Raw genomic sequence first — 18469 nt, 5'->3', positions numbered from 1 at the left:
CTGGGAGCTGAAGCAGGCATTTTTCCCTTGGCTGACTGGAACAAGTTGTCCATTTGGGACATTTATTCAGCAAACATCTTGTGCGTTCTCCTTGCCCAGGAGTACGCAAGTACTTCAACACTGTATAGAGAAAACAAAATTGAAGAGGATACTACTATAACCTTTGTGGAAAAAAGTTTAAGCCTAGCAGGAAGGATTTAATTTCATTTCTTATTTTTCTATGTATATAAATCCTCTAAATTTGTTAACTGATAAATTTGAAAAAAACTGATGTTTGGTGTAAAACTTTTTTTATTAAATATGTTCTTTGCAGTCTTTAATTTTTTGTTAATTTCTGCTTCACCGTCTTCCTTTTGATAATCCTTTTCAGTTTGTATAAAAATTTGAGGTCTCTCAAATTTTTATTGACATCTCTCACATTTTGTTCAGAAGAGGCAAATCCATAGAGAAAGAAAGTAAATTAGTGACTGTTAAGGGCTGTGAGAGAAAAAGGAATTAGGAGATATGGGGTTTCTTTTTTGGGGTGATGTAAATGTTCTGTAATTAGTGGTGATGGTTACACAACATTGTGATACTAAAAACCACTGGATTACATGCCTTAAAATGGTTAAAATGGTTTGATTTAGGTTATGTGATTTTTATATCAATTAAAAAAATTTTTTAAAGATGTGTTACAGTGAGAAGTAAATTCACAAATCTACGTTTTCAATGAAAGTATCACTTTAGTCATTCCACAGGTTTCTAAATGCATTATAATCATATTTTTTTACTTCAGGATGCTCGGAAAGCATGTAATGATGCAACGCTTGTTCAGGTAAAGTTTTGTTTTTCTTTATTTCATTTTCGTAACTCATAAAATAATTTGACATAGAGGCAAATGACATTCAGATTCTTGTATTAGTGCTTAATTGAAAAAAGTTAAATGAAATCTGTATAAAAGCACTTTGTAATTTGTCAAATGCTATACAGTGCGAGTGCTTTTTAAAATATATTGTTAAAATAGACATCTATGGAAAAATAAATGCTATAAAAATATACCAGCTATACCAACATGGTAAAACCTCATCTCTACTAAAAATAAAAAAAATTAGCTGGGCATAATCCAGCTAGTCGGGAGGTTGAGGCAGGAGAATTACTTGAACCCAGGAGGCAGAGGTTGCAGTGAGCTGAGATCGCACCATTGTACTCCAGCCTGGGCGAGAAGAGTGAGACGCTGTGTCAAAAAAAAAAAAAAGAAAAAAAAAATATATATATATTTTTCCAAGGCCAAGCATGGTGGCTCATGCCTGTAATCCCAGTACTTTGGGAGGCCGAGGTGGGAGGATCACTTGAGGTCAAGAGTTTGAGGCCAGCCTGGCCAACATGGTGAAACCCTGTCTCTACTAGAAAAAAAACAACAACACGAAAGTTAGCTGGTCATGGTGGTGCCTGCCTGTAATCCCAGCTACTTGGTAGGCTGAGGCAGGATAATCGCTTGAACCTGGGAGGCAGATATTGCAATGAGCCGAGATCCCTACTGCATTCCAGCCCAGGAGACAAAGTGAGACTCTGTCTCAAAAAAAAAAAAATTATATATATTTATGTATGTATATATATGTATGTATAGATTCATATAGTTTATGCTTCTTTTTAAATAGTTTCTGATTCTTTTTGGTATACCCTGATTAAGTGTTTTTTTCCTTATGAAAACTCTTAGGTTGGGAATGAGATAGTAAGAGGGGTCAAGAAGACTAATATTTTTAAAAAATCTTGGGAAGACTTCATGTTTAATTAATATTGATCATTATTATTAAGGAAGTATTTTATGTGCTCTACAAATATAAAATTGGCTTTCTTACAGTTAAAATTATAAATGTTTACTGTGATCATTTGCCACTAGATTTTTATTTGTGGCTGTTTTTTTACTAAAGCATAGAGGTATATCTATTCTTTTTAGTTAATAGTCGCAGAAGGCATTCTTATACATTTATATATATTATTTATAATAGCACATAGGATTATTTTAAACTAATCATAATTTTCAGGAACATATTGATCCCATAACGGCTCTGTGGAATTATATACATTAAATTACCTTCAGTTACTATAAATGTACTTTATGTTTGCTTTTTTAACTCCTCACCGTTTCTAGTTCAAGTTATCTCATGAACTGTGATTAAGGTAAAGAATAACATTTTTGTTGCTTTCAAAAGATTACATCAAATATGGACTCCGTGGGTCGAATACAAATGCGAACAAGACGTACACTGAGGGGCCACCTAGCTAAAATCTATGCTATGCATTGGGGATACGATTCCAGGTTTGTACCTGTCATTACCTGTCATTTTTAAACTGTTGCAGAATTATTTTCATTAAGAACCATCATTTGCATTTTCTTTGTTTAAAAACAGAATATATTCATGAAGCGTTTGCAGAAAATGCATCTCAGATGAACATGTTGCTTTCAATAAGAATATTAATTGACTCTTTAAAAGTGTAAACATTTTTAATATGGAATCCAGGACAACTGTTCAGAAGAGGATTCCTTTTCTTTGCAGTGGAACATTGCAGACATTCTTTGTTTTTTAAATAGGCACAAAGCGTTTTTACTGTATATGAAGCTTGAAATTTCAGTTCATAAGCAAATACGTATTGAACACCTATGTTAAAGTTTTTGGATATTGCTATAGTTTGTTATTACATAAATTCACAAATAATGGAAATTACATGAAACAAAGGTGTTTGTACTGAATACATCTTTTACTCCCTCGACTGCATCACAGAAAGGTGTATGCTTGAATGTGCAAGCTGACCATCTGCAGGTGCACAGGCACACGCACAGCTGCCACGTGGCCTACAGTTAGATCGATTGCATATCACTGTCATTCACTATGTGTATAAGGCTACAGCACAGCCTATGTTTTTCCATTGTCTGGCAATAGCAGATGTGTCTGCTACCACAGTGGTTTACTTGTTCCTTTGATTTGGTTAATCTTAATGGGAAATGCCTAAACCAAGAAACTTCTATGTTTTAATAGAAGTTGCACATTTATTCTCTTCTCCAAGGAGACACTAAAATTATAAAGTAGAAGAAGCCTCAATTGTTGCTCTAATTGGGATACTTGACCACAATAATATAGAACATGTGCCTCTTAGGGATACATAAAATTATATAATTGGCAACTGACATAATGTCTTAATCTTTTTCTTTTTCCTTTTTTTTTTTTTTTTTTTTTTTTTGAGACAGAGTTTCACTCTTGTTGCCCAGGCTGGAGTACAATGGTGTGGTATCGGCTCACTGCAACCTCTGCCTCCCAGGTTCAAGGGATTCTCCTGCCTCAGCCTCCCAAGTAGCTGGAATTACAGACATCCACAACCACGCCTGACTAATTTTTGTATTTTTAGTAGACGGGGTTTCACCATGTTAGCCAGCCTGGTCTTGAACTCCTGACCTCAGGTGATCCAACCGCCTCAGCCTCCCAAAGTGCTGGGATTAATCAGGTGTGAGCCACCGCGCCTGGCCGAATGTCTTATTCTTTTTCTTAAAGGAGTTGAAGATAAAAATAATTTACCTGTTGATAAAGCAAAATTTTAACTTAAAATATAGTAACTTGAAACAATGTTTATGGTTCTTGCTTTCCTTAAATGTTTTCTCAAGACTGTTAATCTTCATAGAAAAATGAAACCATCATCCAGGAACCTATCTCACATAGTCTTCCCACCCATCCGTGTTATCAGTCCATTACTTAATGTTCTCCTCAACTCTTATGCTGATGATGCCAATTGATTTCTAAAGAATTTTCTTTAGATTCCATCCTATACCCCACTATCAGATAGACCTTCCCTTTTGTAAAACCTTGTAGTGATTGCTACCCAAGAATCTGATAATGTTATTTACCTCTAGGGAGAGGAACTGGGTGGCTGATGATAGGCCCAGGAAGGTGCTTTTTAAATTTTCTTCTGTATATCCTTTTTTATTTTTTGAATTTTACACCATGGTGAAAAATAAAAATTCCAAACAAGGCTGGGCATGGTGGCTCATGCCTGTAATCCCAGAACTTTGGGAGGCCAAGCGAGTGGATCACTTGAGGTCAAGAGTTCCAGACAGCCTGACCAACATGTTGAGATCCCATCTTACCAGTTGTGGTGGTGCGCACCTGTTATGCCAGCTATTCGGGAGGCTGAGGCAGGAGAATCACTTGAACCTGAGAGGTGGAGGTTGCAGTGAGCTGAGATCGTGCCATTGCACTCTAACCTGGGTGTCACAGTGAGTGTCTGTCTCAAAAAAAAAAAAAAAAAAATCCAAACAAAACAAAAAATTTAGTGGCTAAAATTACTTAGGAGTTCATACTCTTTAGTTTAACAAAGCTTTCTGCAGTTTAAGCCCAGTCTGCTTTTCTCAACTTATTTTTCTGTTTTCTCACAAACTGTACTACTGGAAGACTCACAATTCCTGAAACAACACTCAGTGTATTTTCTACCTGTCATTGATCTTACATAGCTTTCTCCTAAAATACAGCCTTTTCTGTATCTTTAGCTCTCAACATTTTCTTTCAAGACTCATTCTCTTGTGATTAACTCATCTAGCCATTGTTCCTCCTTTACTCTCCTGTGGCATTTATTTTATAACCCTCTTCTGACAGTTTTTACTTATTTGATTTAATATAAATATGAATAAATGTCTTATCTTCACCAGATGGTAGAGGCCTCAAGAGCAGGAGATGTATCTATCCTGCGTTGTACCTCTAGTATTGTCATATTCTCAGGCTCTCAATTGGTGTTTTTCGATTGAATGAAATATGGTTGTTAGGCTTCTATGTACATTCTTGTCATGAAACTTAAGTAAGTCAGTAAGTACTAAACCAGTCAGCTAATATCCACCCAAATCTTGTATAACTAAAATGTTGTTACCACAAAAATGTTTAATCATAGCCAGACATTTTTAGTCAGTTGCTAAATTTTATTTTATGAAATATGTTCAAAATTTTTGGCATGCAGCATAAATTTTTTAAAAGTTGGAAGAACATTTTTTGGTATCAAGTTTTTAGTTAGAAAAATTGTATTTTTTTCTGAATTATTCTACATTAATGCAATGCATAACCAGTTTAAGCTATTTTTTCCCTCTAAGTGTCAAATTATTTTTGTGTTTGTTCCTCTAGGCTGCTAGTCAGTGCTTCTCAAGATGGAAAATTAATTATTTGGGATAGCTATACAACAAATAAGGTAGAATTTCTTCATAATTCTTTTAAATAACCTTATATTTGTTTGGCTATTCAGTTCTTTCCTTTATTCTTTTACCTCAAACTTAAATTGCTTTCTGAGATAAATTTATTGTTTATTTTAATCTAGTTCTTCTCTTTTGTCTTAGTGTTTACTTTTAATGTTTAACCCTTTTTCATTTCCAAAGATGACTCTGTGTTTTACTAGAGGGCTCATATTTAATATATGAATATTAGAAGAGTACCATTTTACATATACTAATAAATGATTTTTAAAAATTCCCATTTCCTAATATGACAAAGACCTTGAGATTTTTATTTCTAGTTTTGGATAAGTTAGATGGCTAGTGGGAAGCTCTTCTTTGGCCCGCTCCAGGCACTGATTTGTGCTTCTGGACTTTTTAGAAGATACAGTAGATTGGAGGTAAATGACAACTTACGTAGATCTCTTGGTGGTAAAAGACTGTGGATGGTCCTAATACATCCACTGGAAGGAATCCCCAGTTTAAAATTGTTGAGTGGTAGTGAAAAAGCCTCAGGAATACTTTGATAAGCTAATACCTTTATACTCTGTGCATACATATTAGTATTTTTATTAAACATTTGAAAATACCATTTTGTGAAATAATAATTTCAACCTGATTGAGATTTTAAAGCTAGCTAAGACAATTTTGTAATATAATAGTTTTTCTTTATTAATCATTAAGCACATTATCTTTCAACTATATTTTCATAAAACAAAAAAATGTATTTTAAGCGTATTATTTTAGGTTAAGTGAGAGCATAGTAGTAATCCTGCCACGTGTTGATTCCCTGTATGGACTGTTTAGCCGTGGTATTCTCATACACCTTACTTTTTTCCATCTGACCTTCAAATGATTGGTGTTAGGGTAACAAGGCAGCAGACAGTGTTGTTTCTAGAGCAATAAAAAACTATCACCATTGTTTGAATGAGATCCCAGAATAAGGGCCTATTAATAGAGGGATGCCAGTGTCGTCTTTTCATGGAAGACTCATGTAATCGACTCTGATACTTGCTAATTATCTCCCTAGTTCTTGTTCAGAGTTATGTTGGAGGAAATTTCTGAGCACTATTACAAAAGTGAAAATTCTATTAAAACCTCTAACATTTTACACTTAATTTTTCAAATGGCAATATATTAACCTTGGAACATGTTTATGTTCATTATTTTATTAAGAGAATTATTTCCAAAAAGAGCACTTTTTGACTCAAATGATTTGATAATACAAAACAATAGGCATTTTAATATGCGTTAGCGTTGTATTTTTCATGGTTCACTTTCTCAAGCCATTACATTATTTTATTTGACTTATCTTTCTTAGATGTGTTTAATTTTTAATAATATTTACTTCATTGTAAATGGGTTTATGCAATAGATGACTGTTTTTGTAATCTGAGTGATGTGTGGTGTGTGCCCTACAGATGCATGCTATTCCTTTGAGGTCCTCCTGGGTGATGACCTGTGCTTATGCTCCGTCTGGTAATTATGTTGCCTGTGGAGGCTTGGACAACATCTGCTCTATATATAACTTAAAGACCAGAGAGGGAAATGTGAGAGTAAGCCGAGAGTTGCCAGGTCACACAGGTGAGCTTCCCTAAATATTCTTTCCCACCACACGATTCCTTGTGTGGAACGTGCTGATCAAGGACAAATGACAGATTGTGCTCGGCTGGCTAAAGGATGAGGATTAATCGGGCGGGAATGAAATTATTATGAACAAAGGAAACATTAACTTTTTATAGTCATACAAACGTTGATCATAATTTTATTTTTCAAAAATAGCTGTATTGTTTTTGTAAAAAATGATAAGTTTACTGCACAAAATTCAAACTCATGAAAAATAAAGCAAATAAAATGTTCTCCATTTTCTGATGCCATATAACAATTATGGGATTGTGGCATCTGTACTCAATTACATAATTGAAAGTATGCATTAAGGTACATTAGTGAAGTGCTTTTCACCATGATAGTGTATTGCTTTGTTTGCCAGTGTGCCCATCATAGTTCAATAGTGTAGTATTGGGTTAGTGGTGTTAATCAGGAATTTATTGCCACTTATCTGGTATCTATCCATCTGAATTTTTAGCCATACTATTTGACCATGCTTTTACAAAATCTCTAGAATGGTGTTTTTCTGACATTTCCATATTTTGAAACACTGATGAATGCTAAGCATTCAAATGCCACATCTTTCATAAAGTCTTCACTGTTGTTCTTCTGATTTCTTACAATATTTTATTTTTTTTAATATTTTTTATTTGAAAAAAAAATTTTTTTAACTGCTTCTTGCAGAGAAGGGCTAACTCATAGGCGGTGCACCCAGAGGCATCCTCTCACAGTATTTTAAAACTATTTCTCCAGGGTGCTTAACACAGTCGGCCATAGATTATAGTTCTTCCCAAGGTAATTGTCTTAGGTGGCAGGGGCTGTGTCTTATTCAATTTGGTAACTTTCAGAGTACCCAGCACAATGTTATTAACATAGTTAATGCCTAAGAATGGTTTGTTGATAAAATTTGGTTTATAGACAATGTAGGCTTTGAAGTAACTAAAAGTAGAACTATAGACTATATTGACAAACACTTGTTGCCCAAGTATTCTATTTTTAAAAATATATATTGCTATTTCATGTGGTAACTGAGTTATTCAATCAGTGATAACCTAAAATTTGCTACTCTTTATGCTGTAGGGTACTTGTCCTGCTGTCGTTTTTTAGATGACAGCCAAATTGTTACAAGTTCAGGAGATACAACTTGGTAAGTTTATTCCAGAAGCACACTGATTATGGGTTTGAGGGTGGTAGCAGGAACTGACATAAGAAGAAGTAATTGTCATGAAATGTATTTTGTTTTTAATTACAGTGCTTTATGGGACATCGAAACTGCCCAGCAGACCACCACATTCACTGGGCATTCTGGAGATGTGATGAGTCTTTCTTTGAGTCCTGACATGAGGACTTTTGTTTCTGGTGCTTGTGATGCTTCTTCCAAATTATGGGATATTCGAGATGGAATGTGTAGACAGTCTTTCACGGGACATGTCTCAGATATTAATGCTGTCAGTGTAAGTGAATAGCATTTCCAGAGAAAATTTATTATGCATTTAAAGTGTTGAGCTCTATGGCATGATTTTAACAACAAATTGCCTTCAAGGATTCTTACAAGTAATGTGCTCTTATAACTTTGAATCTCCAAGTCATAAGTGTTTTTGATTTTTTAAAAAAGAAAGCTTCAATTCATAGTCCTAGATCTTTTTTGTTATTGTTGGATTTTTGTTGTTGTTATTTTTTTGTTTTTTTGAGACAGTCTTGCTCTGTCGTCCAGGCTGGAGTGCAGCGGTGCAGTCACGGCTCACTGCAGCCTCGACCTCCTGGGCTCAAGCGATCCTCCCACCTCAGTCTCCTGGTAGCTAGGATTACAGGTACACACCACCATGCACGGCCAATTTTGTATTTTTTATAGAGATGGGGTTTTGCCATGTTGTCCAGGCTGGTCTCGAACTCCTGAGCTGAAGCAATCCTCCTGCCTCAGCCTCCCAAAGTGTTGGGATTACAGGCATGAGCCACTGTTCCTGGCAACCTAGGTTTTTAATTGCTGGTGAATATCACTTTTTTTTTTTTCCAAAGTGGAGGGATTATCATGAGTAAACAAGCAGATCGTGGATGTTCTACCAGTGAATTCAGATGAGAAAAAAGTCTCATCTTTCTGGGACCAAAGTGAACAACCCAAAGAGAGAACAATAAGGATGAAAAAAGCAGCTGATTAGTGTGGAGTATAGCTTTTGAAGTCAGTGCAACCCGGGACCTAATCTTAGTTCTGCTGCCATTAAGCACCTGTGTGAAACTAGTCATGCTGCTTCATCTTCGTGAACCTCAGATTCTTCAGTTTTTAAAATAGGGGTAATACCACCTACATCAGAGAATGGTGTGGAGACTAAATGAAACTAGGTATTAGATGCTCAGTAAATGGTATAAATTATTATTATTATTATTTAGAGACAGAGTCTCATTCCGTTGCCCAGGCTGGAGTACAGTGGCATGATCATAGCTCACAGCAGCCTTGAACTCCTGGGCTCAAGTGATCTTCCTGCCTCAGCCTCAGGAGTACTGTGACTACAGGCATACACCACCACACTTGGCTAGTGTTTGTTTGTTTGTTTTTTTTAATCTTTGGTAGAGGCAGAGTCTCACTATGTTGCCCAGGCTGCTCTTGAACTCCTGGGCTCAGCGATCCTCCCACCTCAGTCTCCCAAAGTGCTGGGATTACAAGGAGTGAGCTACCATGCCTTGCTGTATCAGTTATTTATAAGCTACTTCATATTTTAAAAAACTACCTAAACAGAAAACCATAAATAGATTAAGCCAGGTAAAAAGTACTCAGTATATAGGAGGATAAGCTAGTCATAGATATCTGTAAATTAGGGTAAAGTGAAAATAACATTTTGAATGACAATCAAAATGATTATCAAATGGTCAGAATTGAGGGGGAGGGGTGTTAAAAGAAGGTAGGATACTGCTTGAGTTAGGTTACCTAAGCAGATCAGATGCCAAACAGTACAGATATGACTAGAATGTCCAAAAGTACCATAATTGCCAAGGATTTTAATGTATGAGAAACATTCTAATTTTATAACAAGACATTTTCGGGGAAAAATTAGTAAGCTTTTCTTTATCATACACTTATTGAAAGTCACTTTTTTTACATGATTTTATAGAAAACATCAGAGAAAGTAAATGCTGTGCTAACCCCATCCCCACCTCTTTGCCATAGGCCAACCTGGTTAGAATAATAGAGTTTTAGAGCAGGCAAAGTTAACCCTCTCTCTCTCTCAGCCCATTACTTTTATCAAGTTGAGATGTTCTCTCATAATTTGCTAAAGTCTTTATCAGGAATGAGTGTTGAATTTTCGTCAAATACTTTTTGTCCGTCTGTTGAGATGTTCGTGTGGTTTTTTTTCAGCCACTTAAAATGGTGTGTTTACATTGATTTTCACCTGTTTTTTTTTTTTTTTGTCAAAACATTAGTACCATCTTTTACAAATATAAGTAAATATAGAGGCTTCCTTTTGGAATAAAATGATTCAAACAAAGATACTGTATATATAACAGTTTTCCTTTTTTCAGATGAAATTATGACCAACTTCATTATATTTTTATAATATTTTGAAATTCAGTGATGATTTTAACAGTGACATTTCTCACACTGTTTAGAATGTTAGGCTTAGAAATGAAACTATAATAGTTTCATTTGTGGCTGAGCCCCATATATTCACTGAGTGAGTTGCTGAAATTTTCCATTTGGCTCTATATTTGTGGGGCCTCTAGGTGTCTCTCAGCAGTAAAGACACTTAATAATTGTAAACTGTGATTATTAATTTCATTAACTCAGTGCCAGATTCAGTTATTTCTATCAGATCAAGGCTTTTTTCCTCCCCAGCCCCTACTTTATTAAGGTATAATTGACAAATTGTATATATTTACAGTGTATAATGTGATGTATTAGATATGGGGCTATTTAGGTTATCCATTTCTTTTTGAGTGAACTTTCAAAGATTTTATCTATATCATCTACATTGTCATATTTATTGGCTTACAGCTATTTATTATACTCTCAATTTTTTTGATATCTATAGAGTTTACAGGATATCCTGCTCTCATTTATGATGTTGGTAATTTCTGTTTTACTTTTTTCCTGATAGTCTGGGACTGTGGGTTGAATTGTGCCCATCTAAAATTTATATGTTGAAGTCTTAAAGCCCAGGACCTCAGACCGTGACCTTATTTGAAAATAAGGTTGGTCCAGATATAATTGGTTAAAATGAGGTCATAATGGATTGGGTGACACTAATCCAGCGTGACTGTTGTCCTTATAAAAGGGGGAAATTTGGAGACAGGCAAGCATAGAGGGAAGATGATGTGAAGAGACACAGGAGAAGACAGTCATCTACAGGACAGTGAGAAGATTACACATCTTTCTGTCACAGTCCTCAGATATCTTGGTTTCAAGTTTCTAGCCTCCAGAACTGTGAGACAATACATTCCTTTTGTTTAAGCCACCCAGCTTGTGGTGCTTTGTTATGGCAGCCTTAGCAATGAACATATCTGGCTAGAGGTGTTTTTATTTTATCTATCTATCTATCTATCAATCAATACATAAATCAACTATCTGCTCAGAGAACCAGCTTTTGTTCTGAGTGATACTCTGTTGTTTTTCTGTTTCATTGATCTTTCACTCTCATCTTTATTATTTCTTTTCTACTGCTTACTTGGTGTATTAGTTCATTCTCACACTGCTATGAAGAAATACCTGATACTGGGTAATTTCTAAAGAGAAGAGGTTTAATAGACTCACAGTTCTGCATGGCTGGGGAGGCCTCAGGAAACTTACAATCATGGTGGAAGGCACCTCTCCATAGGGCAGCAGGAGAGAGAATGAGTGCCGAGTGAAGGGGGAAGCCCCTTATAAACCATCAGATCTCGTGAGAACTCACTCACTGTCACAAGAACAGCCTGCAGGGAGACCACTCCCATGATTCAGTTACCTTCCACCGGCTCCCTCACAACACGTGGGGATCTGGGGATTACAATGCAAGATGAGATTTGGGTGGGGAAACAAAGCCAAACTGATCACTCGGATTCATTTGCTTTTCTTTTTCTAGTTTTTTTTTTTTTTTTTTTTTTTTTTTTTGAGACAGAGTCTTGCTCTGTTGCGAGGCTGGAGTGTAGTGGTGCGATCTCGGCTCACTGCAACCTCTGCCTCCCAGGTTCAAGCAATTCTCCTGCCTCAGCCTTCCAAGTAACTGGGACTACAGGCGCACACCACCACGCCCAGCTAATTTTTGAATTTTTAGTAGAGACGGGGTTTCACCATGTTGGCCAGGATGGTCTCGATCTCTTGACCTCGTGATCTGCCCGCCTCGGCCTCCCAAAGTGCTGGGATTACAGGCGTGAGTCACAGCCCCTGGCCTTTTTTTTTTTGTTTTTGAGACGGAGTTTCACCCTTGTTGCCCAGGCTGGAGTGCAATGGCGTGATGTTGGCTCACCACAACCTCTGCCTCCCAGGTTCAAGTGATTCTCCTGCTTCAGCCTCCCGAGTACCTGGGATTACAGGCATGAGCCAACACACCCGGCTGATTTCTTTGTATTTTTAGTGGAGACGAGGTTTCTCCATGTGGTCAGGCTGGTCTTGAACTCCTGACCTCAGGTGATCCACCCACCTCGGCCTCCCAAAGTGCTGGGATTACAGGCATGAGCCACCGTGCACAGCCTTTTTTCTAGTTTTTTTAAGATAGAAGCTGATGTCATTGATTTGGAACTTTTAAAAATTTCTAATACTGGAACTTAAAGCCATAATTTTTTTTTTTTTTAAGACTGGGTTTCACTATCACCCAGGCTGGAGTGCAGTGGTGCAGTCATGGCTCACTGCAGCCTCGACTTCCCTGGGCCCAAGTAGCTGGGTACACAGGTGCGTGCCACCATGCCTGGCTATTTTGTGTGCGTGTGTGTATTTTTTGCAGAGAGAGGGTCTTGCCATGTTGCCCAGGCTGGTCTCGAACTCCTGGGCTGAAGTGATCTTTTGTCTTAGCCTCCCAGAGTGCTCGGATTTCAGGAGTGAGCCACCATGCCTGGCCCTTCTTCATGTTTCTTGTGTTTGGATCTATGAGTTTCTTTCTTTCTTTTTTTTGAGTTTCTTTTTCCTTTTTTTGATACTGACTCTCGCTCTGTCACCCAGGCTGGAGTGCAGTTGCATGATCTCGGCTCACTGCAACCTCCACCTCCCGGGTTCAAGCAATTCTCTTGCCTCAGCCTCCTGAGTAGCTGGGACTACAGGTGCACACTACCATGCCCGGCTAATTTTTTGTATTTTTAGTAGAGGTGGGGTTTTATTACGTTGGCCAGGCTGGTCTTGAACTCCTGACCTCAGGTGATCTGTCTGTCTCGGCCTCCCAAAATGCTGGGATTAAAGGCGTGACCACCGCACCGAGCCCCTAATCAGATTTTTTTTTTCTGTCTCCTCTCTTCCTTCCTTTGGAGACTTTAAGTTACATAGACATTAAACCACTTGAAGTTTTCCCAGAGCTCACTCATGTTCTGTTCATTTTATTGTTCAGGATATTTTTCTTTCTGTATTTTACTTTGGATGGGTCCTATTGCTTTGCCTTCATACGTCTTTTCTGTTGTGTCTAATCGGCCATGAACCCATCCAGTGCACTTTTCATCCCAGACGTTGTCCTTGTGTGTTAATTTTATCTTCTGTGACTTTTTCTGTTTTTTTCAACTGATTAATTTTTCTCCTAATTATAGGTCATATTTTCTTGCTTTTTTGCATGTCTGGTGAATTTTTATTAGATACCAGACATTGTGAATTTTACCTTGTTGGATGCTAGATAATTTTATATTCATAAAAATATTATTTAGATTTGCTCTGGGGCATAGCTGAAATCAGACTGGCCAAGTTAAGTTACTTGGAAACGATTTGATCATTATAGGGTTTGCATGTAAGTTTTGTTAGATGGGACCAGAGTCACACTGTGTGTGCTTAATTTTGCCCCACTGGTGAGGCAAAAGACTTAAAACCCCTCTTTTCAAGAAATTACGAGGTTTTTCCTGTGCATTATGAGGTTTTCCCTCTGGCTGGAGGGGATAGGCATTATTTTTGTCCTATGTACGCACCAGGGTTTGTTTCCTGTAATCTTTTTGGGTGTTTCTTTTGCAGCTTGATTAGTTTTCTCACACGGCTCTGCTGATCGGTACTCAGTTGACTACCTAAAGGATGTCCTCAGCGTGCCTCTGGAGTTTTCTCTTTGCCAAGCATTGTCCTCTCTGACACTCTCTGTGAACTCCAGCTGCTGTGGACTTCTTGGATTCCCAGTGCTGTCTCCTCAACTCAGGGAGGCCAGTGGGCTCCAGCTGCGTTTCTCTTCCCTTCACCATGACCTTTATAAACTTTCATAGTAAGATGGTAGTAAGGTAGTAAGATGGAGCAGCTGTAGGAATGATCTTATTTATTTATTTACTTACTTATTTTGAGACAGTCTCATTCTGTCACCCAGGCTGGAGTGCAGTGGCATGATCTCGGCTCACTGCAACCTCCGCCTTCTGGGTTCAAGTGATTCTCCTGCCTCAGCCTCCCAGGTAGCTGGGACTACAGGCACCCGCCAACACGCTGTGCTAATTTTTGTATTTTTGGTAGAGACGGGGTTTCACTATGTTGGGCAGGCTGGTCTTGAACTCCTGACCTCAGGTGATCTGCCCACCTCAGCCTCCCAAAGTGCTCGATTATAGGTGTGAGCCACCGTGCCTGGCCTGTTTTATTTATTGTTTCTCAGAGGCACACTCCTTCGTTGACTGATATCCAATGTTTTTAGAACCATGTTTTATATATTTTTGTCCAGTTGTTTTTAGTTTTTTAAGGCGTGGAGCAAATCCAATCACTGTTGCTCCATTTTGGCTGGAAGCAGAAGGATAGCCAAGAAGTAAATTTTTAAAAAATATCTTAGTTGAAGAAAAACACTGAGTAGAAGGTCCAAGGGTCTTATGAAGTACTTTTTAAAAAGTAATTAAAAAAAGGGGCCAGGCGCTGTGGCTTATGCCCGTAATCTCAGTACTTTGGGAGGCTGAGGCAGGCAGATCACTTGAGGCCAGGAGTTTGAGACCACCCTGGCCAACATAATGAAAGCCCGTCTCTACTAAAAATGCAAAAAAATTAGCCAGGCGTTGTGGTGCATGCCTGTAATCCCAGCTACTGAGGAGACTGAGGCAGGAGAAGCACTTGAACCCAGGAGGCAGAAGTTGTAGTGAGCTGAGATTGTACCACTGCACTCCAGCCTGGGTGACAGAGCAAGACTCTGTCTCAAAAATAACAAAAAAAAGTAATTAAGAGAAACCAACACATCCTGTTGAATTTAAGAGTATCAAAAGATGGGAGAAAATTCAGGATGAAAACACAGATTACCTAGATATAAAAGATTAAAAACCAAGCTAACCTCACACTTTTTCACAATAGACACTGCTGGAAGGCTCCTGAACAGTATCTGCCAAGTGTTAAGGGAGAAATACTGTGACCCAATAATTTTAAGTATCAGAGATCGTAGTCATGATGTGGGGAGGAAATACACTAAATATAATATAGGATAAGAGATTAAGACCAAGAATAATCACTTAAGGCATTACACGTAAATGATTACTGCTATTAAAAGATACAGAATAAACTGAACTATAATGTTGTATGCAAGAAACACACCTAAAACAAAATGACCCAGGAAGGCTAAATGTAACAGTAAGAGAGTGGGTAAGTCATAAACTGGAAGGAAATCTGTAGTAATATTACTATATTACTATTAACCGAAGTAGAATTGGAGCAAAAACTATAAGATGAGAGAAGTTTTATCTTAATGAAAGGGACAGTAGTGATGCTATAACATTGAAATTCATAAAAAGCCATTAAAAATTCAAGGACCCAAAACACCATTGTGTAGGAGACTTTAGTAGACAACTTGGAAATACTGATATCCTAAGAAGGCACGAAATAAGATACTGAGGATTTGAATAGTGTTATTTAATAATGTTGACTTGAGAGTATATTGTAAATTGCACCATATTTGGGTTTTACCAAGTACACAGTATATTACCTTTCTAAAATCTGAAAAATTCTGAATTCTGAAAAAGAACTGTCCCGAGGGGTCCTTAATAACCCTATAAGGATTGTGGACCTTTTATCTCCTTGCCATTCATTCTACAACAGCCACACACACACACGTATATTCTATAAATATTAGTACTTGCTTTAAATGTTTCAACATGACATATGGAGAACCAGAGCCAGTATTTGTTGAATACTTGCTGTGTTCTGAACAATGGGCTATGTACTTTGCATATGTTATTTAATTCAGTCCTAATCACCACTTTGAAATGGAATCTAAGGCTCAAAATATTTAAGAATCTTTAGTGCCCAACATCGCTCACCTGGTAGGTAACCAAGTTGGAATATTAATCTAGATTTGTCTATTATTACACTGCCTCCTATGATTTTGCATACATCTGTAGAATAAATGTTTGTTACTTTCCTGTCTAGTTTTTCCCAAATGGATATGCCTTCGCCACTGGCTCTGATGATGCCACTTGCCGGCTCTTTGACCTTCGTGCAGATCAAGAGTTATTATTGTATTCTCATGACAATATCATCTGTGGAATCACTTCTGTAGCCTTCTCAAAAAGTGGGCGTCTCTTGTTGGCTGGTTACGATGACTTTAATTGTAACGTATGGGACACGCTAAAAGGAGATCGTGCAGGTTAGTAAATAAGTCCACATTAGGTTCTGATTTTCAGGAAGCGTGAAGAGGTTCCCATCAGTTGTGTTCTAGGCCTCCATGGACATCTTGGAGTTGTGGAAAGTGGTAACCCGATGGTTCTCATCATGTTCTTTGTTGTTACCTTTTGTTTGTGGTTATAATCCATAAGCCATATTTACACTTTTGCTTTCTGAAGAATCACACTGAGGTCTGTAATATTTTCTTATTTGGTAGACTTCAGAATTAAAGATGGATAGTGAATGTGATTCAGTGTGGTCTTTTAGAAATCACACTTTTCTTATCACCTGACAGGAAACATTGTAACTGCTGGTTTTCTTCCTTCTGAAGCAGATCTTGTATGGGACAGGACATAGACCTGTCGCTTCCCTTAGCCCCATACCCTGAGTCCTCCTCTGCAGCTTCTACAAGATGACAATACACATTAAGCCATACTGGGGACTGTCATTAATAACAAGTCATACAGAGTAATTTTTAACTATTTTTAAAAATCAAAATTATACTTAAAGGAATCCAGTTGTCCTGTATAGCTTGTTACCAAAACACAGCAGTTGCTTCATTCCCAACCCATAGTTTCTGCTCCCCAAAGTAACTACATTTAGTCATTTACCTACCCCTCCTCTCTCCCCGCCCCCTTTGTTTTGTTTTGTTGGGACAGGGTCTCTATGTTGCTAAGGTTGGTTTCTTCCCGCCTCAGCCTCTGGAGTAGCTGGGATTACAGGCTTGAATCACCTCACCTGGCTTACTTACATATCTCTAAATAACATGCCTGTATTGCTGTTACTTGTTTAAAAAAATAAAAATTCAGGTGTTATCTGTTGTTGACCTATTATCATGGATGATAAGGGTTGGGTTTTAAGCTGCTCCTGCCGTAGCCATGTTCTTCCCAACCAGTTTTTCCCATATGATAGATTTTGTTTAGAACCACATTCACTGTTTACATAATTCCGACTTTTTAAAAAGTCATTTGCTGCTGAGCCATGAGATGGGTTGACTTCTTTTGCCATGCAGCTTTTTTGTATTTTCTAGAGTTAATTTTTTGGTTTATATTCTTAGTTTCTATGTGCTTCTCACTAATGAATCTTCACACTTTATGCCAGTTTTGATGTGTCTTGGAGCGGATCCATTTTCGTTCATTGTGCTGGGTATTTAGTGAGCTTTTTTGATCCGGAAACTCATTACCCTATAGAACAGGGACATTTGGGGGTGGGGGCTTGCTGAATTTTATTTCTTCTCTATTATCATCATTCCCTTTTTCTAGATCTCCCATTATGTTGAAAATGGGCTTCCTGGACTGATCCTTTTGACTTTTTTTGTTTTTTAAGAATTTTTATTTTGCTTTATTTTATTTTATTTTTTTGAGACGGAGTCTTGCTCTGTTGCCCAGGCTGGAGTGCAGTGGCGTGATCTTGGCTCACTGCAGCCTCTGCCTCCCAGGTTCCAGCGATTCTCCTGCCTCAGCCTCCCGAGGAGACTAGCTGGGATTACAAGCGCCCACCACCACGCCCAGCTAATTTTTGTATTTTTAGTAGAGATGGAGTTTCACCATGTTGGTCAGGCTGGTCTCGAACTCCTGACCTCAGGTGATCTGCCCACCTCAGCCTCCCAAAGTGCTGCGATTACAGGTGTGAGCCACTGCGCCCGGCCTGACTTTTTAATTATATTTTTTATTTTCCATCTTTTTTGCTTTATCTTCTGGGAGGAAACCTCACCTCAGGTTTCCACCCTTCTGTTAAGTTTTGGTTTTCATTTTCGCTACCATCTTTTTAACTTAAGAGCTATTATTAGTGAAAGAATTTTTTTTTTAAGTTTCTTCTTCAAGCATCATCTTTTGTGTTTCCAAGTTTTTTTTTTTTCTTCATTTTTGGGGTTTCCTGTCTTTATTTTTAGAATATTTCCTTAAAAGTGTTAGTTCTTATTCATACTTAAGAGCGAGGCACTA

The 18469-nt window shown here is 37.7% G+C and overlaps 2 protein-coding genes across 3 annotated transcripts in view; one reads left to right on the top strand and one right to left on the bottom strand.

Annotated features, from left to right (window-relative positions):
• The window catches only part of GNB4 (G protein subunit beta 4), a 55650-nt gene that overhangs the window by 30047 nt on the left and 7134 nt on the right, over positions 1-18469 (top strand). For both annotated transcript variants that reach the window (XM_001168001.7, XM_009446895.5), the window contains exons 3-9: positions 776-814; positions 2193-2299; positions 5139-5202; positions 6643-6805; positions 7910-7976; positions 8082-8283; positions 16293-16509. In XM_001168001.7, coding sequence (XP_001168001.1) covers positions 776-814; positions 2193-2299; positions 5139-5202; positions 6643-6805; positions 7910-7976; positions 8082-8283; positions 16293-16509 — 859 coding nt within the window. The remainder of the gene's footprint in view (positions 1-775; positions 815-2192; positions 2300-5138; positions 5203-6642; positions 6806-7909; positions 7977-8081; positions 8284-16292; positions 16510-18469) is intronic.
• Positions 3182-18469, bottom strand: part of MFN1 (mitofusin 1) — a 70188-nt gene continuing 54900 nt past the window's right edge. Inside the window, exon 19 of the mRNA XM_063807365.1 lies at positions 3182-3551. The gene's annotated coding sequence lies outside the window, so the exon portion shown is untranslated. The remainder of the gene's footprint in view (positions 3552-18469) is intronic.

Source organism: Pan troglodytes, chromosome 2, assembly GCF_028858775.2.
Source record: "Pan troglodytes isolate AG18354 chromosome 2, NHGRI_mPanTro3-v2.0_pri, whole genome shotgun sequence".
Lineage (NCBI taxonomy): Eukaryota > Metazoa > Chordata > Mammalia > Primates > Hominidae > Pan > Pan troglodytes.
This window is presented reverse-complemented; position numbering and strand designations above follow the sequence as displayed.